The sequence below is a fragment of the Panthera tigris genome, chromosome A1 (genome assembly GCF_018350195.1).
Source record: "Panthera tigris isolate Pti1 chromosome A1, P.tigris_Pti1_mat1.1, whole genome shotgun sequence".
NCBI lineage: Eukaryota > Metazoa > Chordata > Mammalia > Carnivora > Felidae > Panthera > Panthera tigris.
Window position 1 is genome coordinate 68,659,443 of NC_056660.1, and position 25,376 is coordinate 68,684,818.

The 25,376-nt window shown below is 38.9% G+C and overlaps 1 protein-coding gene across 2 annotated transcripts in view; it reads left to right on the forward strand.

Moving 5' to 3' along the window:
• IPO5 (importin 5) overlaps positions 1-25,376 on the forward strand; it is a 56,001-nt gene that overhangs the window by 7,953 nt on the left and 22,672 nt on the right. The window contains exons 2-11 of one of the 2 annotated variants that reach the window (XM_042979499.1): positions 1,531-1,632; positions 7,173-7,266; positions 13,373-13,453; positions 16,308-16,500; positions 18,399-18,501; positions 19,623-19,719; positions 19,937-20,041; positions 22,247-22,369; positions 22,460-22,580; positions 24,368-24,455. In XM_042979499.1, coding sequence (XP_042835433.1) covers positions 7,177-7,266; positions 13,373-13,453; positions 16,308-16,500; positions 18,399-18,501; positions 19,623-19,719; positions 19,937-20,041; positions 22,247-22,369; positions 22,460-22,580; positions 24,368-24,455 — 1,001 coding nt within the window. In that variant the 5' untranslated portion in view covers positions 1,531-1,632; positions 7,173-7,176. The remainder of the gene's footprint in view (positions 1-1,530; positions 1,633-7,172; positions 7,267-13,372; positions 13,454-16,307; positions 16,501-18,398; positions 18,502-19,622; positions 19,720-19,936; positions 20,042-22,246; positions 22,370-22,459; positions 22,581-24,367; positions 24,456-25,376) is intronic. The other variant, XM_042979502.1, reaches the window with a different exon arrangement.

The window sequence follows — 25,376 nt, forward strand, 5'->3', positions numbered from 1 at the left end:
TGAAAGTTTGGTAGTGACGGTCTGTCTTTTATTTTTAATTTTAGTAATTTGAGTCTTCTTTTTTTCTGGGTCTAGCCAGAGATTTGTCAATTTTGTTGATCTTTTCAAAGAAACAACTTTTTCCCCCCTCTGTTGATTTTTTAATTCTCAATTTCACTTATTTCCTTTCTTGTTTTTATTGTCTCTTCTGCTTGCTTTGGGTTTAGTTTGCTCTTCCTCTAGTTTCTAAGAAACTAGGCGAGACTATTGATTTGAGCTCTCTTCTTTTTTACCAAAGATGTTTACAACTCTAAAGTTTCCCAAGAGCACTGCTTTCACTGCATCCCATAAGTTTTGGTCTCTTGTGTTTCTGTTTTCTTTCATCTCAGAGTGTTTCCTAATTTTTCTTGTGATTTCTTCTTCAACCCATTTGTTATTTAGAAGGATGCGGGTAATTCCCACTTATTTGTGAATTTCTCAAATCTCCTTCTGTTCTTGATTTCTAATTTCATTTTGCTGAGGACAGAGAAGATATTTTATATGATTTGAGTCTTTTTAAACCTATTGAGACTTGTTCTATGGCCCAACATGTGATCTCTTCTGGAGAATGTTCCCTGTGCACTTGAGAAAAATGTGTATTCTGCTGCTGTTGGATGTGGTGTCCTATGGATGTCTGTTAGGTTTAGATGGTGTATAGTGTTCTCCACATCTTCTATTTGTTGTTTGTCTTCTGCCTAGTGGTTCTATTCATTATTAAGAGCGCAGATAGAAGTCTTCAACTATTTTGCTGAACTTTTCCCTTCAATTCTGTCAAGTTTTGCTTCATGTATTTTGGGGCTCTGTTGATGGATACATGCATTTATGATTTTTGTGTCTACCTGATTGATTGACCCTTTTATCCTAATAAAATATCCTTCTTCGTCTTTGATAATTTTATTTTAAAATCTATTTTGTCTGATAGCAGTATAGCCATTTTGGCTCTCTTTTGGATGGCATATCTTTTTCCATCCTTTCATTTTCAACCTATTTGTGTTCTAAGGAAAAAAATACACTTAACACTAAATTCTTCTGCTAAGTATATTTTTATTTCAGGTGTTAAAAGGCAGCAAATGATGGTTTTTAAAATCCATTCACATTTAGGGGCGCCTGGGTGGCTCAGTCGGTTAAGCGGCCGACTTCAGCTCAGGTCACGATCTCGCGGTCCGTGAGTTTGAGCCCCGCGTCGGGCTCTGGGCTGATGGCTCAGAGCCTGGAGCCTGCTTCCAATTCTGTGTCTCCCTCTCTCTCTGCCCCTCCCCCGTTCATGCTCTGTCTCTCTCTGTCTCAAAAATAAATAAAACGTTAAAAAAAAAAAAAATTAAATAAATAAATAAATAAAATCCATTCACATTTAAATGAAAATAATCAACATTAAAAAAATAAAAGATATTCTTCCTTCCTCCAGCTCTTCATCAGTTCTTGACTTAACTTATAAGGATTTATTCTAGGGGATCAAATCTTGAGTCTTCCTTACCTTCTAAAGGTTCACGAATGTGTTCAATGTCAAACCAGCAGGGAAAGGACATTCCTAAGCAAGAAACACTGTACTGCACCATGTCTCCAGGTCCCTGAGAATCAAGTCAGAAAACTGGAAGCAACGGAAAGCACTATAAGGTAACTGATCCTCACTTTGTGACAAGTCATTTCCTAAATATAAATGAACAAACTACGTAGCACACTTGTGTGTAACTAGTTGGTTATTTTGCTCCCAAGCAAAGCAGTGTTCAATAGAAATATCACGTGAACCACAAATGCCAGTCATATTTGTAAATTTTTTAAATGTTTATTTGAGAGAAAGAGAGAGCACACATGCAAGTGGAGGAGGGGGAGAGAGAGGGAGAGACAAAATCCCAAACAGGCTCCACGCTGTCAGCACAGAGCCCAAGTAGGGCTCAAACTCATGAACCCTGAGATCGTGACCTGAGCTGAAATCAAGAGTTAGACACATAACCGACTGAGCCAGTCAGACGCCCCCCCATATATGTAATTTTAAGGTTTCTAGTAACCATATTTTAAAAAGTAAAAACAGGAAAATTAATATAATTAATAATTATCATTTATTAATAAGTATAATTAACATATTTTATTTAACCCAATATGTTGTCATTTCTACATGTGACCAATATGAAATTGTTACTCTTCATTTTCTTCCAACTCTCTGAAGTTTAGTTTGCACCTTACACTTAAAGCACACCTAATTTCAAACTAGCCACATTTCAAGTGACTGATAGCCACAATGGCTAGTGGCTACACTCGGACAGAGAACTGTAGCATTTAAAAGTGAAAATGACCTTAGAATGCTCTATGATGATCATGACCTGAGCCAAAGTCAGATGCTTAACCGACTGAGCCACCCAAGCGCCCCGTAAATTTTTTTTTTCCTTAACATTATACGTTGCTATAACATGACTGCTTATATAATAGGAGTATAAAAATGTAATAACCTAACAAGTAGATGTGCAATCCAAACTAACAAATCTTGGAGGTTTTGATCTGCATCATTAAGTACAGCTAACTTTATTAAGCATTTACTCTGTGCCAGCACTATGCCAGGTATTTTGATGCATGGTGGAAGGTACTACTGTTATTTCCATTTCACAGAAGAGGACACTGGGGCTGAGAAAGGTTAAATAACTTGGGCAAGATCACAGCATGTAAGTTGTGAAGTCATAATTTGAAGTCTCATTCTGGCTGGCCCTTGGAGCCTGTGCTCCTAAGCCTCCAAATTCTACACGTCCTTCAAATGTATCCAACCACCAGCTGACATTCAGTGAATTTCATATATAAAACTATGAGAGAGAGAGGGCAAAAGAAACTAACCGAATCCAAATTTCCCCTGCCTGTGTTCAATTCCACAGTTTGCTGACTTGTGTGTTTAGTGCCCTTTGGGAATACAAGGTTTCACTTGCCCCTGGCCTGCATGCTCTGACTGTAACAGACTGCTTCAGACAGGGGCTTAAAAATCTTGATAAAAGGCAGCTGAAGATGTGGAAACAGCTTAGCATTTTCTTTTCAGCAGACAACTTTCCTCAACAGTTCTCATCTTTTCTGCTGGCTCTTACCTAAGCAACAAAGAGCATCGATATTAGGAAGCATTAGAAATTTTATTTATCAGCCAAATGCTTGTTAACCATCCTTAATCCATCAACATACCATTTTACTCTGCATAATTGGGAGGGAGACTAATAGAAAATATACAAATACACTTTATTACACACACAAACACGATGCATACATCTATATCACATGTAGCTTTAAGAGTAATCACCTGTCTGAGGCCTATTTCTTATTTAACCCTAGAATCCATCTAACCAATAATAGCTGATAACTATTGAGTGCTACAGTGTCCGCAGACACCATGCTATGCGCATTTACAAATATTATCCTACTTTCTACAACACCCCTATGAAGAAGTATTATTCCCCTTTTACAGATGAGGAAACAAAGACAACTTGTTATGTCATACCATGTTATCTATTAATACAAACACCTGTAAATAATACCATCTGCTTATATCTGTGTAGTTATAGATTATAATACTTTCACTTCTATTATTTAAACTGCTCCTCAAAATAAGTTGTGCTATAGAGAGCACCTGTGCTTACCACTACCAGGACAGCGGAACTTATGTTGGAGTCCCGGGGCAACTTTTAAAAATTTACAGATTGTTCACTCGGGAGAATCTTATTTACATTCAGAACCCAATAAACCAGAAATGACAGACAAGACCAAATTCTACCCCAGCTGAAAGAAGCTTTCGCAGGGGTTTTATAAGCCTAACTTCTCCAGCCACTCCCATCAACACAAAACCTATAAAATCAAGAGCAGTACCCAAGGAAGATTCTGCTGCTCTCTTGTTAAGGAGTCTGGCCTCCTGTATTATTATAAAGAGGGCATGGCCAGGCTGTGCAGTACCTTCTGACAAACATCAAGAATCCTAAATTCCCTAGATTTCAAGTCTCAGTTGAGAGAAACTTCCAGCCTTCCATTTTCCCAACCTCACCCTTTTACGCAAGGGGTTATAAATGCTCTGAGCAAATATGCCTCCAGAACTTAATAGAGATAGGGTCAGGTCTAATAAGCTGAAGTGAAAGGCATCAGGAGCTGGCTGTTCACAGTTGACTCGCCCAAAGCAATGGCGGCTAATCGGGAGTGAGCAAGACTTCGTTCTACCCCTCCATTTCATTTCCAATTATAATTTAATGTCAGAACTTTTCTGATTAATAATAGCATACTTTAACAGCCATTATTATTCCATTTTATAGTGAGAGATTGAGGCTTAAAGACATTAAGTGCTCACTCAAGTTCACATTAGTAAGACACTAAAGACCCACATCCACTCAAGTTCAAGGTTCTTTACCTTCTACCATCTAATCTCCTTGGGAAATAAGCCTATATTCTTATGGACTGCCATGATACAATATCTGAGCTATTTTCTCAGGGGGAGATTATGTTCATAAAACAAATAGGACTCTCTCCATGGGAAATAGGTTTCTAAGTGCAATACATTCCCTGAAGGCTGAGCATTACAAACTCTCTAAACTGGCAGGCCTGCTGTTGAAAATGCAGTCCCCACTTAGGAGGAGGTTTCCTGGACACAAGAACTGGTCTCCGTTGTCAGGATGGCTGATATCCATGCCAAGTTTACAGGAATTTCTCCCATTTGGGGATCTCTTTTTTCATTACCCATAAAAATCTCCTTCCTTCTTACTTAGAATATTAAAATAAAGCTGGGCTGACATTTCATATTGTAGCAGTTGATGTCACGACTAACACTGACTTGTTTTATTTGTAGTCTGAATAAGTTTGTGCTTTGCCTCACCAAAAAATCAAACTCTCTCGGGCACCTGGGAAGCTCAGTCGGTTGAGCATCCAACTCTTGTTTTCCGCTCTGGTCATGATCTCACGGTTGGTGGGATAGAGCTCGGCTCTGCACTCAGTGCGGAGCCTGCTTGGGATTCTCTCTCCCCCTGTCTCTTTGCCTCTTCTCGGCTAATACACACACACACACACACACACACACACACACACACACACATTCTCTCTCTCTCTCTCTCTCTCTCTCTCTCTCTCTGCCCCTCTCCTCTGATAGCTCTCATACTTAATCTCTCTAAAAAAATAAATAATTTTAAAAATTAAAACAAGCTCCCTATCTTGACAAATCCGTACACATACGTTGTAATTTCTATTATTTAGTAATTATTAAACAAATGTATGTAATCTACAGAGTCATTGCCAATAAAACACATACCACAGCAAGTGTTATAAAGTAACTGGAGATCAGGACTTACCGTAAGCAAGCCTCCAGGCAATTCATCTTATTTCACTGGTAACATAGTCATAAAATAAGCTGGATAAGTAATTCCCCAAATCTTAATAACCTTGGGTGAGCAAAAAGCCTCCCAGAATCCAGACATGACCACTGCTGACATACATACATACAAAACAAGCAAAAACAAAAACAAAAACCTGTCCCAAATTAATGTACGTGATGTTCTATCTTTAAAGAAATAATGTGTCATAAGAACAACAAATTGTCACCTCTAAGGAGCATCAATTCTTCAAAGATAGGTCTGCAGACCTCTTGTAGAGAACTCATCACTATCACAGCTAAAACTTTCTAAGGGAGTTTTTTTCTCCACGAATCAGAATCCTTTAAAAGATCTTAGCTGGCAATCACAATTGCATAGCGATCCCGGGGCCTCGGCGCAGAGATTCTGGACGCAGTGGCTGGGATTCTAATATACAGCCAAGGTTTAAAATCATTCCCTTTAAAGCAAATGTTTTAAGTAGACTTCCAGAGAACACAACTTCCGAGCAGTCAACAGGAAATTAAATTCCCTTCGGGCTGCCAGAAGTGTGGTCCATCTCACCCAACCTGGAATCTCCTCCCTACCAGTGTCCTTTTGAAGCAAAGATGATGAATTATTTTCTCCACTGTCACCCTTAGCCCAAAACATTGGACACAGTAGGGGCTCAACAGAAGTGCCCTTTGATTTGAACACTGCCCTCTCCCATTTGGCAGCTCCAGTAGCGAAGAAAGATTGGGTGTATTGTCTATGCAATTGAAATCAGGTCTCTGGGTCCCGCAGTACCGGCCGTAATCATTTAAGCATTTAGATGAGCCCTACAAACCAGGATTCCGTTAGGGAGGGGTGATCTGTCTTAGCTTCTCCCAATCATTGAAAGAACGGGACCCCAAAACAAGGAATTCAAGGGAAAAGTCTGGGATCCCGGTTGGGGAGGGGATGGAGGCCTGTGTGCTACGTGTACAACTCAGGACGACCCTGGGCTGGGGAGGGCAGAGGAGGGCAGCGGAGGGAGGCCTGGCGGAAGAGCCCAGGGCTGAGTAACACCTCTCCCGGACAAGCCGAAGGTGTGAGTCACTGATGAGCGCGGCTGGAGCAAGGGGTGGCCTGAGTCACAGCCCTGGGGGAGGTCGGAGGGTCTGACAGATAGAGAAGTCTGTAAACCCGGGGGTGGAACTGAATGGGAAGTGGGTTTCGAAGGAGCTCCTCCCTGGGGGGTGGGGGTTTACGGTCCTAGAGACTGCGGGGGCTGGAGTTGGGGGGCGCTCCGCGGGCCGCAGGGAGAGGGTGGCGGGCGGCAGCAGAGGAAGCCGGCCAGCCCGCGGCGCCGAAATCTCCCGCGCTCTGGAGCTGGCCCCACCTCCCCAGCCGAACCTCACGCCCCTCCGCGCGGCGCGGCGCGGCCCGCCAGCCAGCCCCTCCCTCCCGCCACCCTCCCGACGTCACCCCAGGCCCCAGCTGGCCGGCAGAATCCCCGCCCCACATCGCCCGCGACCAGCCGGGCCGCCCGCCGCGAGTCGCCAGTGACGGCACTGCAGGGTGCGTGGCCAATCGGCGCGGCCCCGGAGGAGGCGGCCTCCGCCCCGCCTCCCGCGCCCAGAGCCAATGAGACGCCGGAGCTGGGGGCCGCGACTGGGTGAGGGGTCACGAGTCCCCGCCCCATCCTCCCCTTTCCCCTTTGCCCCGCCCTTTCCCGCCCGCCACCCGCCCCCCTCCCCCCCCCCCAGCCCCGCGCCGCGGCTGGTGCAGGTCCCCGCGCTGGGCCCGCCCCCACCCCTCCCGCCGGCCCGCCAGCAGGCCTCACGGCTCCTGTCTCCCCTCCCTCCTTCTCTCTCACACGCCTAGCGCAATGGCGGCCGCCGCGGCGGAGCAGCAACAGTTCTACCTGCTCCTGGGAAACCTGCTCAGCCCCGACAATGTGGTCCGGAAACAGGCAGAGGTAACCGAGCTCGTCGCCCCTGACTCCGTGCCCCGGCCGGCGCGCCGGCCTGCCCCCGACGCCGCCCCTCCGGGCCTCGGTCGCCCAGCCGCGGCCGCGCAGGCCGGGGCCGGGCGGCGGCCGCGTAGCCCACGTGTGAGGCGGCCCGCGGCTCCCGGCCGTGCCCCCGGGCCCTCCCGGCCCGTGTCGCCGCGGCGCCCGGAGCCAGTTACCTCCCCGCCACCCCTCGCACACACGTGCGGCCACTCCTGACACGCTGCCCCCGCCCAGATGGGGAAGCCGGGCGGCGGGGAGGGATGTGGGGTGTGGGGCGGGCCGCGGGGCTCCCCTCGCCCCTTTCCCGCTTTCTCCCCGTGGGAGCCTCCCCCGCCCTTCCAGCCTCGGTCTCCAGCCGGCCTCGCCCTCCTGGGTCCCCAAACCCTGCCCGCTACCTGACCCTTCACCCCGGCCTCTCTCCTGTCCCCTCTTTCTTCGCTACCGTCTTTCCCTCCCTCCCCCATCCCCTCCTTTCGAAATGTGTGTCTTGCTCTCTTGCCTTTCCACTCACTCCATTTAGTCCTCTTTCTCTTGTCTAGTTTCCTGACAATCCATCGGAAGCTGGATTTCCCTCCTCTCCCCGCCCCCGGCCCTCGCCACAATTCTGTAAAGTTGCCTTTAGGGTTTCTTTCTAAGCCGCTTGCACCTTACTTTATTCTTCCTTTAGACAAATTTTCTTTGATCTGTAGAGATTTGTGGTCTCATTACTGCGATGTCCTGGGACTTCCGTTGTTTAAGTGGGCCAGTGCCACCATATGTTTAAGTCTTTAATTTCATGAAATCCAACCTGAATCAATCAGTCAATCAATCTCTCTCTCTCTCTCTCTCTCTTTTTTTTTTTTTTTTTTTTAACCTCCTCTGACTGCTGGCCTCCAAAATGTGGAGCTGTGGATATTTTCAAGAGACAGTATTTCAGATGTATCTGCACGTTCTTTTACCAAGTAGCAGTGAGAAACACTTGGTTTAGTAGAAGACTGATGTTAAGGCTGTCAGTGTTGAGACCACAATACATACGTGAGACAGTGTAAGGGAAGGGCAGAAACTTTCCAGTTTCTTTTAAGTGCATTATAAGAACCTGTCTTCAAACTTGGTTATATGTGGAGTTCTCTGCCACCATGTGATCGAAGATTTTTATAAGATTCAGCAAAAGATGTTCAACCAGATGTTTTTAGGGAGCAAAATTCATTTTACGTGTAGCTAACAAAATTGGGGGACGAGTCCTCTTCTGTACTCATGGGTTTTATAGATAAACTTTAGAATCACAATGTTGTTAGTACTTACTTTGAGTAGATTAGGATATGCTGGTTATACTTAGTGGTTTTACAATATTTGAAGTAAATACACTGGAAGTTCAGTTCTGTATGAGAACGCGCTTTAAACAACTATTTAATGATTTTTGCTTCATGTATTATACATGTGATATGTGTTCAGGGTAAAATTTTAAACAGTGCAAATAGTTTTTTATCCCTTTCCCCAAAGGTAACCACTTTTAAGTGTCTTGTGAGTTATCCCTGAAAATACCTTCACAAGTGTAAATGTATACATTCATTTTTACATGAATGGACCTTAATACACATACATATATAATTCATATGCTGTGAACCTGGATTTTTCACTCCATATATTTCACGTTGCCACATATAAGATTTTGTTAAAGCAGCTATGTAGTAGTCCATAATATGGATGTATTATTTATTCAACCAACCCACCTATGAAAGGACATTAAGGTTTCTAGTGTCCTTTTAAAAATAAGAGTACATCCTAAAAATAAGAGTACATGCATACTTTTCAGACTTTGCCAGGTTTACTTGAAATACTTAAAAGTAGTATTTGTCCTTGGAAGTAAAGTGCATTTATTAGTTGCATCAATTTGCACTCCTGTATTAGTGGGATGTGATGATGCCTATGAAAACATTTTAATGCATTCTGCTAACTCTGGGGGTAATTTTTCACCAAAATAAGTTCCTAATCCCAAACCATAATAGAAATTGCCATGTGTTACAAAGCAGAACAGCATTGTAATTAGTAAGCTAGTTTAATTCTCCCTCTTCCCTCCAGTTGCTTAAGTCTCTATTGTCAAGCCTAGTGGGGAATCTCTCTTCTATTGAACTAAATACCAGTGTCTGGTTCAGCTTGAATTCCGATTGGTGCCTGTTGTAAATCTTTTATCACTTGCATCACTTTGGGGATAATTAGCAGCATTCAGCACATTTTCTCATAAAGAACAATTGGAAAGTATAGTTGACCCTTGAACAACACAGAGGTTAGGGACACCAGCTCCCACCCCCCTAACACTCCCAAAACTTAACTACTGATAGCCTCCTGTTGACTGGAAGCCTTACCAATAACATAAACAGCCAGTTTACACATACTTTGTATGTGTGTTATATACAGTATTTTTACAACAAAGAAAGAGGAAAAAAACGTTATTAAGGAAATCATAAGGTGAAAAGATACATTCCAGTACTGTACTGTATTTATCCCCCTCAGAAAGAAATCCACATATAAGTAGACCTGCACAGTTCAAACCCATGTTCAAGGTTCAGCTGTACTGTCAGTCTTTTTATTCCTAGTGAAAACATTCAGGTAGTACATTTTTACTTTCTTTGTATATCCCAGGAATATATTAATGTGTGAAGTAAGTCTTATAAAACAGAATATTCTTAATTTGACACCAAAAAAGGTAAATGTTAGAGGGGAAGTTTCCTGATGTCACATAACACAAAGTTTGACTGTAAATAGAGCTTAAGAAAGCAAAATATTAGTTGGAAAAGTAAATAGCTGTGCATAATGATACTTTAATGCCCCTTTTTTTGCCTTATGAAATGAGCTGTTTATAAGTAATGAAGCCAAATTAAATTGAGTATTACAGTCTGATATGGCAAATATAGAAATTTTTTTAACTAAAAATTGGCAAAAGCTCAGTAAGTATTTTTGTAATTTACTCAGTCAAAATAAAAATACTTAGTTGACACAAATACTGAACTGTTGACCAAGGTAACTTGCATTCAAACATGAAATGAAGTACAGTAAAGGACTCATTGTAATATATTGTTGAAATCATTGAAAGTCTTGAAAAGTTTTAAAAGTTTTTAAAATTTCCATTATATAAACTATCTGGTAGGCTTTATGTTATATTTCTTTTAAATCTTCAAGAATTTTTCTCTTTAACTTTACAAAAAATGTTTCTGATGCTTGAAGAAATGATTTAAATGCTTCTAAGTCTAAAAATACAATGATTAACATGAATAAGCAATTTGAATAAATAGTTGACAGGTAGTACAAAGTTGAATGTCCATGGCATTCATGACTGGACATTTTTATGTGACACAAGCTTAAGTATTTTATTAAACATATGCTTGGATTTTATATTCTTAGTTTTTCCATTGACTTTGTTCTTCATTGATTGTAGTATAGAACTACGTCAATGAGATTTGAATTGGAGGAGGGTAATGTATTGAAAAATATACCTGATTTTTGAGGAACCAGGTTGTTTATTTACTAGGTAAAAATTGTACCAGGTAAAACTTGCCCCCTCTTTTCATATGCAAGGTTGGCTCACCATAAATATTTACGGAATGAGTGAAATGAGTATTTATTAGCGTTTCTCCTTTGTATGGACAGAAAAGGGGGAGGTGAAATACTTTGCATTGTGTGAATGTGCATGGTGAAATCAAATGGAGTTGAAATTCTGTTTGCCAGGAAACTGGCAGCATTCATTGAACCTGCCTGGCCTAGGGCTAGGAATATTCTTCGAAAGATTGTTTATATATTCTTTATATAGATATTCTTTACATTTGCTGCACTCTGATGTGCTAAGTGCTGGAATACAAGGAGATACCAGCCCTGTCTTGGTGGCACTCAGTCTGTTTAGGGTTTTAAGGTTGTGCTCTTTTTGCCAAACTATTATCCTTGACCAATGTTATGGTGTAAATGTAATACTATATCTGGATTGCTACAGTGGAACATAACAAATGGGAGAACCCTCTCTCAGGAGTCAGATGTCACTCATACCAAACTCTCTCTCCATTGACTTCTAATTCTAATTCCTTATGGAATAGAGTTCAGTATTGGACTTAATATTTCTAAGTCTCTACTAGAATTAGCACAATATAACTGTCACACTAATAGTCCCAGCTGGGCATGGTTTTCCGAGAGTGATATCCTAATAAAGAATTTTTTTCTGAAACTTGATTTAGACCACTGGAAATTTAACTGTTTAACATTTATGGCAGATACAGTGCATCAGGAGCTAGGCTAGATACAAAAATAAAAAGGCATTTTTATTATACACTGAGAGACTGTGTTTAAATGGAAAGGCTACACCGGTCGTTCAGTTGCATTCATAAAGATTAAGTGAGAAACCTCAAGGTACATTTCCATTTTTGCAATCATCTTATGAATATCTCTACATAAATTATCTCATTTCTGTATACATAAATTCAGACCATCTTCTCTCCTCAGCTGTGAATGCTTGTCACAGTTTTCGGCATTGTTGTATTCCTCTGTGCTTAAGCGCTTGAGAGGAACTTGAGGTTATCAGAGGATTTTGAATTCTCCTCTTCCCCCAGATGTGTTCTTTCATTGAGATATGTTTGAGAAGTTTGAAAACTGTGCAGCACTGCATAAACAGAACTGACTGGTTGGTGGAGTCAGACCCCAGGAGCAAAACCCAGAAAGAACATTCGGTGCTGGGGAGATTTTGAATACGGTTGGCCTCAGGAAACCAGAGTTCTCTCCAGCATTTATTGTATTTGACCTTGGGCAGGTCATTTAACTTCTGAGCCTTTATTTCAGTATCTGTCAATATCTCAGGGATGCCACAGAGCGCTTAATAGAAATTACGAGGTAGATGTGCATTTGGGGAGACCCTGTTTTCCCACCCTTTTCTTTGTCACTTCTGTCCAGAGGAACTAGGTAGGTTATAGGGGTAGTGGCTATTAGAGAGTAGACAAGTGAAGAGTTGTCTTTGGGAGAACAATTCTATACTTCAAATAATGATTTTTTTTGCACAGTAAAAGACTACTATTACAGAATTCTTTATTTTATTTTATTTTTTTAATGTTTGTTTTTGAGAGAGAGAGAGACAGAACGTGTTTTAATGTTTATTTTTGAGAGAGGGAGACACAGAATCCAAAGCAGGCTCCAGGCTCTGAGCTGTCAGCACACAGCCTGATGTGGGGCTCGAACTCACGGACTGCGAGATTATGACCTGAGCCAAAGTCGGACGCTTAACCGACAGAGCCACCCAGACGCCCCTGTTATAGAATTCTTAGAATACATGCACATGAATCTATACTTCTCTTTAGCTTTTGTAGACAATATATACTTAGATCTTATATTTTGATCTACTCTGACAATCTGTCTTTTAATTGGTGTCAACTTTTTATTGTTAACCAATTTGCTCATTTTACGTTATTCATGGAGAAGGGAAGCAGTGCCCCGAGTCACAAAACTAGATTTCTAGAATATTAAAACAGTATTGAAGAAATTATGTTAAAATCTCCTGGCCAAATTTCTCCTGGCCATATTCATTTATTTGTGTATATAATATGGCTTTAGTATACTCCCTCTCTCAAGAGAAGAATTTGAATACTTTCTTCCCTTTCTTGGATTTACTTCATCTGAGGTATGTTTCTGGTAGTTTGTAAGTAGTGGTAACATAAACCAATTCTACGTCATGTGATCTAGAAAATGTTACAAGATAAGTAGTTTTCCATGTTGTAAAGGGATACTGGGTAAGCACTTGCTTTACAGCATGGTGGCTCAGGTCACATTTAAGAATGTTTTGGCCCTCATAGGCCTTGAGTTTTGTTATTCACAGAAGCAAAAGTTGGGAAAATATGCACTTACATTAGAAAAATCTAAGAGCTAAATGTAGAAAGGAGCTTGAAAGTCACTCCCTGGACATCCTCTCTTTCCTTACCAGGAGAAAATTTTAACACCAGACCTAGATTACATGACTTCGTATGCACAGACCTTTCCCAGTCTTATTTCATTTTTTTTCACTGGTGTGCTCGTGAAGTTTTTGAACATCTTCTAACCTTTAATGTTTTTCTTTTCCCTGAAGGAAACCTACGAGAATATCCCAGGCCAGTCAAAGATCACATTCCTCTTACAAGCCATCAGAAATACAACAGCTGCTGAGGAGGTACTATTTTAATATTTGAGGATATGACATTCTTACAAAACAAAATACAAAGTTGGGTATTAGATGGTGGTCCATGTGGGTAATGAGAACTGGTGATTACTGCATACATGGTACCAGAACTTTGAACTTACATTTGCGAAAAGCTACTTTGCAGTTACATTTTTTTTAAGTACTCTATTAAATAATTTCTCTTTTCCATGTCAGATGATGTGTTCAGGATATTTGAGTTAATAGTTTTTAAATAATCACATAAAAATTTATTAAATTTAAGTGATTTCTGTGGTTATAAAAAATATTTCTTCCTTGAAACCATCCTAAAGGAGGAAATTTAATTCATTCGTTGTTTTACTATGTTGCCAGATGTTTCTGAAAAAATATGTTTTGTCTGTCTTTGAAATTCTTATGCTTATTATAATCATCCCTAGGTGGTGAATAAGATGTGTTAAAGATGTTTAGGAACAAAGAGACACTTTGTTGAATCCTTTATAAACTGGTTTTTAGCAAATGACCTGATGACTGTACCAAATTCAAATGTGTTTTTCTTACTGGTTTTATATGCATTAGCAGCTGATTTTTTTTTCTTGCCCAAAGTAATATCCTTACATATATTGAACGTTAAGTGAATATTTTATTTATTTCACAAAAGGTGTCAAAATATCCAAGTCTAGAAAACTAATCCCACCTATGAAACATGGAATTTAGAATGTGTAAAGTGAGGGGTGTTCTAGCTGGCTTGTTGATAGAGCATGCGACTCCTGATCTCAGGATCATGAGTTTGAACCCCACATTGGGAATAGAGGTTACTTTCAAAAAATAAAAAAGTGACAGAATTTGTAAAGTGAGACTTTTGCTAATATTAAAACATGATGGAAACAAAGCCACACTAAATTTCTACATACTATTACACGTGACTTCTTGTAGTCAGTCGGTTTAAATTGGCAATTTAGTGTTCTGTGGTATTACTTAAAAACAGTATGAAAGTATCCCAGTTTGTTTTTTTTTAATTTTTCTTTTCAATGTTTATTTATTTTTGAAGGAAAGAGACAGAGTGTGAGTGGGGGAGGGGCAGAGAGAGGGAGACACAGAATCTGAAAAGGGCTCCAGGCTCTGAACTGTCAGCGCAGAGCCTGACATGGGGCTCGAACTCACAAACTGTGAGATTGTGACCTGAGCTGAAGTCGGTCGCTTAATCAACTGAGGCGCCTGGGTGGCTCAGTTGGTTGAGCGTCCGACTTGGGCTCGGGTCATGATCTCACGGTTCGTGAGTTTGACCCCTGCATCAGGCTCTGTGCTGACAGCTCAGAGCCTGGAGCCTGTTTTGGATTCTGTGTCTCCCTCTCTCTCTCTGACCCTCCCCCATTCATGCTGTGTTTCTCTGTGTCTCAAAAGTAAATAAACGTTAATAAATAAATAATTAATTAATTAATTAAAATAGATGACAAAAGGTGCTTCTTCACCTTTGTAATATATCCTTTAATTCCAAATGAATGTTAAAATATGAAGTAACAAATCTCTAGAAATATGAAGTAACAAATCTCTAGAAACAATTGGCTATTTTAATTCTTGAAAATTGAATCAAGTTAATTATGAAACACATTTTAAAGCCAAGAATAAACAATACTAAAACTGTCAAATTTTACTTTCAAAAACCTACATTGAACCTGTTTTAAATCTTGAATTAGATGATGATTATGAACTAGCCTCAGTGTCTTCATTATGGCTTCATTGTTTTCAGTGTGTGAGAACTGCACAAATTTTAGGCACTTTTACAGGGATTTTAACCATTTTGAACCCTTTCTAGAGCATTGAAATTTCTTTAAAAGTTTGCTGTTTGCCAAAATTGAAACAAGATTCGGGGCCACCTGGGTGGCTCAGTCCTTTAAGCATCCAACTTGGGCTCAGGTCATAATCTCACAGTTTGTGGGTTCAAGAGACTGCTTCGGATTCTGTGTCTCCCTCTCTGTCTCTGCCCCTCCCTTGCTCACTCTCTGTCTCTGTCTCTCTCTCTCAAAAATAAACAAGCGTTAAAAAAATTTTTTTTAAGTAAAAGATTCAGTGAAAAATAACTTCAGGAAAAAATTGGTACATTTTATTTGTATAGCTTAACTTTTTTTTGTTGGTCATAGTCCCAAAGTAATTATAGTGATAATGAGTAGCCCATGAAAAATTGGGTTTAATAGTTTTAATGGCTTATTTATTTAGTATGATAAAATTTTAGAATGATTTTTTTCTTGACTCATTATAATCTAAAGGAATATCATATAAAAAACGCCAAACTTAAATATAGTCTACAGATTTTTAATTGGGATAAGAATGTACACATTGATATTGATTAGCACTTGTAGGCATTAGGAACTTGTAATGTTTGTCTGCTTGAATGAAGCATAAAGATAAATGGATTTGATAGCATGTTATCAAAGGTTAATGAAAGGGCTGTGATACAGTGAGATAAGGCCAGGCTGGGAGTAAGATTAGGTATACTGGAATGAGAAGTAGGACAAGAGCATTCTAGAGTTTGCAGTTTATATTAATACTTATTTTTCTTCAAAAAATCTATTAAAAATAGCAATTAAAGATAAGTTTACCATTGCTAAGGTATATTTTTTAATTTGTGATCTGATGTATTCAGGGCTTTTCCTTACTTATTAACAAAAAGAGCTTTTGGGTAGCATGTCAGTACAGTAGACTAATGTGATTAGAGAGAGTTTTATGTATTTTATCTTTTTTAAAAAGAATCTAGCAAAGTGTTTTAGAAATGAATTGTAAAATACACCCATGGTGGAGTGAATGTAGTTTGTGAAAAATGGTTTCTCTTGAAAGATACCAAGTTCTTAACCATGCTCTCCATTTATAGGCTAGACAAATGGCTGCCGTTCTCCTAAGACGTCTTTTGTCCTCTGCATTTGATGAAGTCTATCCAACTCTTCCTTCTGATGTTCAGACTGCCATCAAGAGTGAGCTACTGATGATTATTCAAATGGAAACCCAGTCTAGCATGAGGAAAAAAATCTGTGATATTGCTGCAGAACTGGCCAGGAATTTAATAGGTGTGTATGCAAATACATTCATTATTACGTTTTGGAAGAAAATGAGTATATTCTTCCTTTTTTTTTTTCTAAAGTGGAGTCTTTTTAAAATTTTTTTAAAAATGTTTATATATTTATTTTTGAGAGAGTTGGGGAGGAGCAGAGAGAGAAGGAGACAGAATCCCAAGCAGGTTCCCCTCTGCCAGCGTAGGGCCTGAACCCACAAACTGTGAGATTATGACCTAAGCTGAAATCAAGAATCAGACACTTAACTGACTGAGCCACCTAGGCGCCCCTGGTGGAGTCTTTTTAAAGGAAGATTTATAAGTACCTGAGTACCATTTATTCTGTTCAGAATGAGAGTGATTATGGATTCTGCATTTAGAGCCAAAAATCTGATGTTTTGAAGTGCAGTCATAATACTTACCTGTTGGTTTTCAGAGCATCTGTGTGGAGAAATAATTTTGTAGTTTGCTTGAAAATTAATCAGTTTTATTTCCCCCCTAACCTGTTAATTTTTGAAAGCACAGTCTAACTTATAACCCGTTTTGTAGATTAAACTTGCCAACAGAAGTAAAAATCAGTGGACTCCAGGAGATTTGGTGTTACATCTGTATGATAATAAATTTTGCAATAGGCTATTATACCACTATACTGTATACCTTCTAAAATACCCCAAAATATTTTTAAATGATGAAATAAAAAGAAAATCTCTAAAAATGCACTTTGCCAACAGTCAAACCTTTTTTGGTCACACTAAAAACATTAATAATGTAATTGAATATGCTTTGGTTTTTTTTGGGGGGAGGTTCATAGATGTGATTGTAAACTTCATTTAGGCAGCATTTTTAAAGGTTGAAAAGGATACCTCACTAAGATAAGATTTTTTAATCTCCACTACCAGGAATGTAGAAATTCTTGTTCAAGTCAGCTTACAGATATCAACTGATTCCTTAAAACAGGAAATGTGTTGGGGCGCCTGGGCAGCTCAGTCGGTTAAGCGTCTGACTTCAGTTCAGGTCATAATCTCACAGTTCATGAGTTCAAGCCCTGCATCAGGCTGTCTGCTGTCAATACAGAGCCTGATTTGGATCCTCTATCTCCCTCTCTCTGCCCCTCCCTTGCTTGCTCTCCCTCTCTCTCTGTCAAAAAAGTAAATATTTTTAAAAAGTAGGAAATGTGCTAAATTTTTTATTTTAAATAAGTTCAAAACCCACTGAAACTCTTAATTTTGAATTTTTAAAAATATTTATTTATTTTGAGAGAGAAAGAGCGTGACCTGGGGAGAGGCAGAGAGAGAGAGAGAAAGAAGGAGAGAGAAAATCTCAAGCAGGCTCCACATTGTCAGGCAGAGCCCAACATTGGGCTTGATCTCACCAACTGTGAGATCATGACCTGAGCTGAAATCAAGAGTTGGGCACTTAACCCACTGAGCCACCAGGTGCCCCTTAATTTTGAAAAAAAGAAAGAAAAGGCTGGTGAACCCCCATTGTTTTCTGGGTCTTCTGTGACCAAACTTTATAAATGACATCATTTCTAATTCAAAATCACTTAATAATGGAAATGTTTCAAAGTGCTGTCCACAATTATTTTTTTTAAACCATGATTTCATTCCCTTCCACCCGTAAGCATGATCTTTATGTTGAAAGGACTGATTTAAGGGTGTTTCTTTTAATGCCAGCTCTTTAGAAAATAACCACTGCCAGTATCTGTGCTTATGCAACCCAGATGCACAGTTGCTGTTTACAAGATTAGAATGCCATGTTTATGGTTAAAGGACCTAATTTTATTAGGACGTTTTAAAAATGTGACATTTTCTACTACTAACATACTTTGAGGCTTGTGAAATGAAAGGATTCACCCTTCATTCTTTGAAGTTTTGACTTACATACTTTATGCCTGGATTTCTTTACTTTTAGATGAGGATGGCAACAACCAGTGGCCCGAAGGTTTGAAGTTCCTTTTTGATTCAGTCAGCTCTCAAAATATGGGACTGCGGGAAGCTGCCCTTCACATTTTCTGGTACATACATTGATCTTATTTTCCTGAAAAACTTAAGTGTCATGAATGTACAAAGCACATTTTAATGGATGTTTTAGTCTGACTTTTTAGACTTAAATAATGCCTTTAGATGAGCTTTCTATTTGTGTTGGAAATAAATTGAAAAAACACAAAGCTTTTAATTTCATATTATATTCCTTTTTGTGCACAGCGGTTGTCTGCAATTTATTTTCTATTCTTTGGCTTTTATGATTCCAAACAAGATGGTTTCTTTTCCCTTTTTTGGAGATCGACACAGTATTAAATATATCTTTTAGAAAGCCTCTTTAATGATGAAATCTTGAAGAAGAAAGAAAAGGCTGGTGAACCCCCATTGTTTTCTGGGTCTTCTATGACCAAACTTCATAAAAATACATTATTTTAATAAAATCCTGTATATTTACAAGCAAATGGTCTCAGTTTAGAATTAAAAGATGATTTGCACTAAGAAAAATTTGTCTGGTGTTATCATACAGTTCTACATTAAAAATATAGTTGGATTTATAACGTTTCAAGATTATATACTTGTTAAGAAATGAGATACACCTTGAATATCAGAAGCGGATAAGGGTAGACATTATACCATCTTCTACTTAATTTGTCAAATGGATCTCATTTGTATCGGTAACCCGGAGTAGAGAATTAATTGCAAGTATTGAATATACTTGTTAGCTACATTTAAAGTAGAGCAGAATCGGGACTCCCTGGGTCACTGACTGAGCCCAGGCACAGATTGTCAGGTAGCTCTGTGACTGCAGCTACCGTCTGCAGCCTCGTGTTTGCTTTTGTCCTGCACTCCAGGTCAGCTTCCTACAGGGACAAGAGTGATAAGGATAAAGTACAGGGCTGGTTGGGCTGCTGAGTAGTGTGTGCGCACCTGGGTCACCTCTGCATCCAGCATAATCCTCTCTGCTAATGTTTGTTGCCATTCGCCCAACCCCCAAAGAGGATTACTTGGAAGATGGATGGATGGTGTTCAGCCATCAGGGTTAATGCACACTTAAGTCAGGCTGATGTTTAAGGTTAGATTAGAACATGAGATGTTCTAGCTGACACCTTACTGAAATATGTCATTTTGAAAGAGTACTTTGGATCTTTTTTAGGAACTTTCCTGGAATTTTTGGGAACCAACAGCAGCACTATTTAGACGTTATCAAACGGATGTTAGTTCAGTGTATGCAAGATCAGGAACATCCATCGGTAAATAATTTCAATTCCACTAATATTAACACCTAATTTAATATAACATTTAACTTGGGAACGGGATTTATGTATTTGGAGATTATCTTTAGTTTTAATACTGCAAAATATAAGTACTGGTTTTACTGATGAAAAATTTCATCTTGAGTAAGAAATCTTGACCTTGCATCCATCAGTAATTTCTCATGCTTGACGTTTTTTGCTGTTTTCGTATTAGATCAGGACATTATCTGCTAGAGCTACAGCTGCATTTATACTTGCAAATGAGCATAATGTTGCTCTATTCAAACATTTTGCAGACTTGTTACCCGGATTCTTACAGGTAAGAAAACGGTATGAAATAAGTGAAAATTATATCCTTTTTTAGTTTTCTGTGGTTTCAAATTCTTACCAGAATTCTCGAATGCTTTCATTTATTCAATCAAGTCATTGGCTACTGTGTGCTAGCACTAGGCACTAGAGGGGATCTTTGTCCCCATTGAACTAGATCTCTTGCCTTTCATAGACTCTTAATCTCTTAAAATACCTAGGTTAGGGTTTCTAAAGTTTTCTATGATGTATGATACAAGTAATTTGTTAAGTAATCACATAGGTTATTTTCACTGAATCAACCAAAAAAACCTATGAAATTTAATGCCCATTTTACATAAGGAGAAACTAAAGAGGGGAGGATAAGAAACTTGCCCAAGGTCACAGTGTCAGTAAGTGATGGAACCATGATTTAAACCCAAATCAGACCGAAGTCCTTACTCTTAATCCCAGGGCTTATGATAGTTTGTACTATAAATAGTTTGTGGTTAATTGTCACTATTGGATCCTAAGGGTGTTATTATTTTAGGGATACCATCTGCCTCAATCAGAGCATAAAATATGATTGGGTAAGTTAGAACAATTATTGTCAACCTTGTTAGACCCAGATTTTGTAACTTTGCATATTCCATTTTGAAATATTGAAATGCACAGGTAATGTACATATGTATATGCACAAATTTTAAAAATAAAATTATATTGCCCTAAGTTAAAATACAAAGAAGAAATAAGAAGAAAGTAATATGCAATAAAATGGCATGCTTTTCAATATATAAATGGTAGGGCATGACTACAATGAAAGACATAGTAAACTAGGTGTTTTTTATTTTATTTATTTATTTTTTTAGAGCATGCTCGGTTGGGGAAGAGGGGCAGCAGGAGAGCAGGGTGAGAATCTCAAGCAGGTTCCACACTCAGCATAGAACCCAGTGCAGGGCTTGATCCCACCACCCTGGGATAATGACCTGAGCCTAAATCAAGAGTTGGATGCTCAACCGACTGAGTCTCCCAGGCATCCCCAGACTAGGTGATTTTTAAGTGATCTATACAAACTCAGTAGCTAAACATGTGGACTGATAGATATCATTGGCAAGGCCAACACCACAAATGCTGTTATTATTGATGATTTGATTTCCAGAAATGGTAAAGTTCTGGACAAAACTATGTATTTATTCTAGATTTATACAATATTTACTTTTGGGGGTGGGGGGAATCATGGTACATTAAAACCAGACAAAATCTAATTGTGACTTAGGTTTTAGGTTCAGATCATTATAAATGAGTTTTTCATTTTTAGAAGTATCTGACATTATCATGTGAGATGCATGGTAAGGTCCTGTGAGTTCCTCGTAAGTATTTGTGTCACAGATGCAGACGTCTAGCAACCCTGGTTTTGGCCCTTCCTGAGTCATTGTGACAACCAATAAAACTCCTGGGAGAAATAGTGTCCTGTTGAGAACCACCAGGTTAGAGAGGATTCAGAAGAGCTAAAATTGAAAAATCCTGTGTGAATTGTACATGATTCAGAGTAATTTTGTAGGATTTAGTAGAAACTTTTCTCTCAGTGCTATCAAATTGAAAAGATAGGTTAGGTCAATGACAAAAAACATTAACTTTTCCATTCTATCGTTTTAGTCGTTTATTACCTAAAAATTTTGAGTTACTGTTGAAATCTAATCTCAGGTTTTTCTTCCCTTGAATTTAGAGTAAGTTAAAATGTTAGCCAAAACTTCTAGGAGTTGTCACTCTTAAATAGTCAGTGGTTGATACAGAATGTATATTTAAATACCACAGTGAGCTAACTCGATGTCATAGAGAAATAAGTTGAGTAATATTGGACACTTGAAATGTATCCTAGGGCCTAGTATTTATTGTATGTCTGAAAAAGACTAGGATGTGGATGTTGGAAGGACAGAGAAAAGGGATTCCTTCTAGTTATGAAAAGAATTCTTTGACAGCCTCAAGTTTGTTGTGCTGGATGCTATAATTCTGAACTAGATTTAAATCTTTATATGTTTCTAGTTGACAGTCAAAAGGAAGGTGTACATGTGACTGTAGGTAAAATTTCATCATATAGATTGCTAAGTTATTATTTAGCGAAAAATACTCTTTGATAATGCCACTTTGTTGTCTGCCTTTTACTGTTTTGGCAGTGAGGCATCTATAAAGTGACTCTTGAACCCAGACCTTTTTTCCTTTTCTATTTTATTTTTTCCAGGCTGTGAATGACTCATGCTACCAGAATGACGATTCTGTCTTAAAGTCCCTCGTTGAGATTGCAGATACCGTTCCAAAGTATTTGCGTCCTCATTTAGAAGCTACTTTACAGCTAAGTCTAAAGGTAAATTAAATACTTCAGTAAATGTTCTGTTTATTATTTTCAATGAATAATCTAAACTACGAAATGTGTACAAATACATCTTCTTTGTAGTTGTGTGGAGACACCAGCCTCAATAATATGCAACGCCAGCTCGCCCTTGAAGTAATCGTGACCCTCTCTGAGACTGCAGCTGCTATGTTAAGAAAACATACCAATATTGTTGCACAGACTAGTAAGTCAAAGATCTTTAAATAATTTGTGTTCATGTGGAAAAACTCTTCAGTGAATTTGCTGAGAATTGTGTAAGCTCATAAATTTGTTGAGAATATGATGTCCTTTCAAAACAGATGAATCTGGAGATATACATCTCTATACATATTTATGGGCATGGTGGCTATGCTGCACACATTTTGAAATCCCATAATAGGCAAGACATGTGATGCCTGGAAACAAATCCAAAGACACAGAAGACCTTTATGGGGAAATTAGATAACATGTTGAAAGACTAGACTAATAGAGGAGCTAAATACCAGTTCTTCTGAAATTAATCTATAAATTAATACAATTTCAGTCAGAATCCCAATAGAGTTGGACATGATAAGATTGATCCTAAAGTTCATGTAGAATAACACAGGGCCTGAAGTAGCCAAGACCATTTTGATGAGCATAGTGGAGATCTTGCCCTCTCTACTATGAAGATTTAGAATTTGTTCGTGGCACAGGTGTAGACAAGTGAATCATCTGAAACAAAAAGACCTATAAGCAGATCCACTCACATGGAAACAAAGCTGACTTGAAAAGATAGATAATTGGGGGAGAAAAAAAAAGATAATTGATAAAGGTCATTTCTGTAGCAAAAATATATCCCAACTTCAGATATCCTATAAACACTAATTTGGGGTGGATTAAACACCTAAATAATAGTTCATTTTTACGAGTAAATCTTGATGATTTGATTTTTTTAAGACTGAATCACAAACCACAGATGCAAATATTGCTAAATTTGCAAATACTAAAATAATTTTTTGACCAAATACTCCGTAAGTGAAATTAAAAGATAAGCTGCAGGCTGGGGAAAAGTAGCTGCAGTGGACAGAGTCAACAAAGTTTAAGTACCTAGAAAATAGATGAAGGCTAGGGAACTGGAAATTCACAGAGGAGGAATCTGAACTAGCTAATGAGTGCTGGTCAGTCTCTAATACCAGAGTAGTTGTGGAGTCCCAAGTTGTCACAAAGTTTGATAATACTGAGTGTTGATGAAAGGTGTTGAGCAGGCAGGACTCATACAGCTTCGGGGCACTTCACACGTTGTTGTGAAATAAGACAGTTATCCTTTTAAACTTCCTCTAGGAATGCAAATTTATGCAACCACTATGCAGAGCAGTTAGTCTTTCTTATAATATTGAAGATAACCTATAACAGTTTCATGCCCTGAACTCACACATTTCAAGGATATGTGTATAGAAAACTCATCAAAGGAAATTTTTTAATAGGAAGAAAATTGGAAACAACCAGAATGTCCATCGATGGAATAGTGTGTTTACATAGTGGAATACTGTGAAGTAATTACAATAAAATCCATATGTGTTGAAAAGAAAGCAAATTGCCAAAGGTTACATGTAGTATGGTACCATTTATTGTGTAAAAACTAAAATCTTGAAATGGTGCTGTTTTTTGTATATAGGGAAATCTGTAGTTCAAGTGTAAAAACAGTTTGGGAATGAGAAGCGTCGGTTTTATTCATTGCTCACCTCTGGTGAGTAAAAGAGAGTGTGATAGGATCTAGGAAGTTTGACTTTTATCCTTAGTGGTACTTAAAAAGAACAAGGTCTAAAGCAAATGTGGCAAAAAGGTTAAAATTTAACAAATTTTGGGGGGCACAGGCAAATAATTGTTCTGTCTCTTAGAGGCAAAGTAAACCCTTCATTTTTTACTTCTTAAAATTCTTGTTCATAAATGGTGATACTGATAAAATAAAAAAGCTACAGTCTTCAGGTGTGAAGTGATGATTTACTTTAGTTCCTCAGATGTTAGCGATGATGGTTGATCTTGAAGAGGACGAGGACTGGGCGAATGCAGATGAGCTGGAAGATGATGACTTTGACAGGTAATCGCATGCGCCAGAGACTGTGTGGAGGCTCTTCGACAGAACAGAGAGAGCTCCGGTGGTGACAAGAGTTTAGGGTTCCAGGGTCCATGTCTTCCCACTGTATTCTGTAATCTAAAGTTAAACTTGTCAGTTTGGAACATGGGACACTGAGGCTTTCTGTGTCAAATTTTATAAATTATATTTCATTTACTTTTAATTAAGTAGCCATCTTTCCTCCCCATTTTACTCTGAATTTTCTTCAAGATTTTTTTTTAGTGTAAGAGTATCTTAAAGTCTGTATAAAGAAGCTTTATTGTGAAAAATGCCTTTATATGCATAGACCTCACTTAGAATAGTTGTTTCCACACTGTTCCCTGCAAAATGACGTTTTCCCAATTTCATTCAATTTAACCATAGGCTAGAGATGAGATAGTGGCAAGATTTGCACACTAGATTACTGTGACACTGGAGCTACTGTTTTACTTGTTTAGACTTCAGAGATTCCTTGGAATTCCTGGAAAAGTCCACCAGAATCTATTTATTCACTGTCCAGTGGTGATGATGGCCTCTTCTTACACGCATGTGAGAAGTAGCACTTTAGAACTCTGTTATTTTAACTGATTCTTTCAGTGTTCCTACAGATACATTCTCAGGTAGAGTCAGAAATGGAGAGGGCATTTGAGTGATTTGTCCAGGGTTTGTATAGCCCGTCTGTAGACGAAGGTTTAATGCCAGTGTGTCATATTCTCTTTCTCAAAGAGCTGAAAGTATTGCCCTGAAAGACTGGTAGTTGGTATAAGCTACTATAACAGGAATTAGGTAAAATGAAAGACATTTGACTTGCAGAATGTACAGTGCATCTCGCGGCTTAGTCCCATTATTAAAAATGACTACCCTGGCTTAAATGCCGTTTTGAAGTATATGAAAATAATCCTTCAC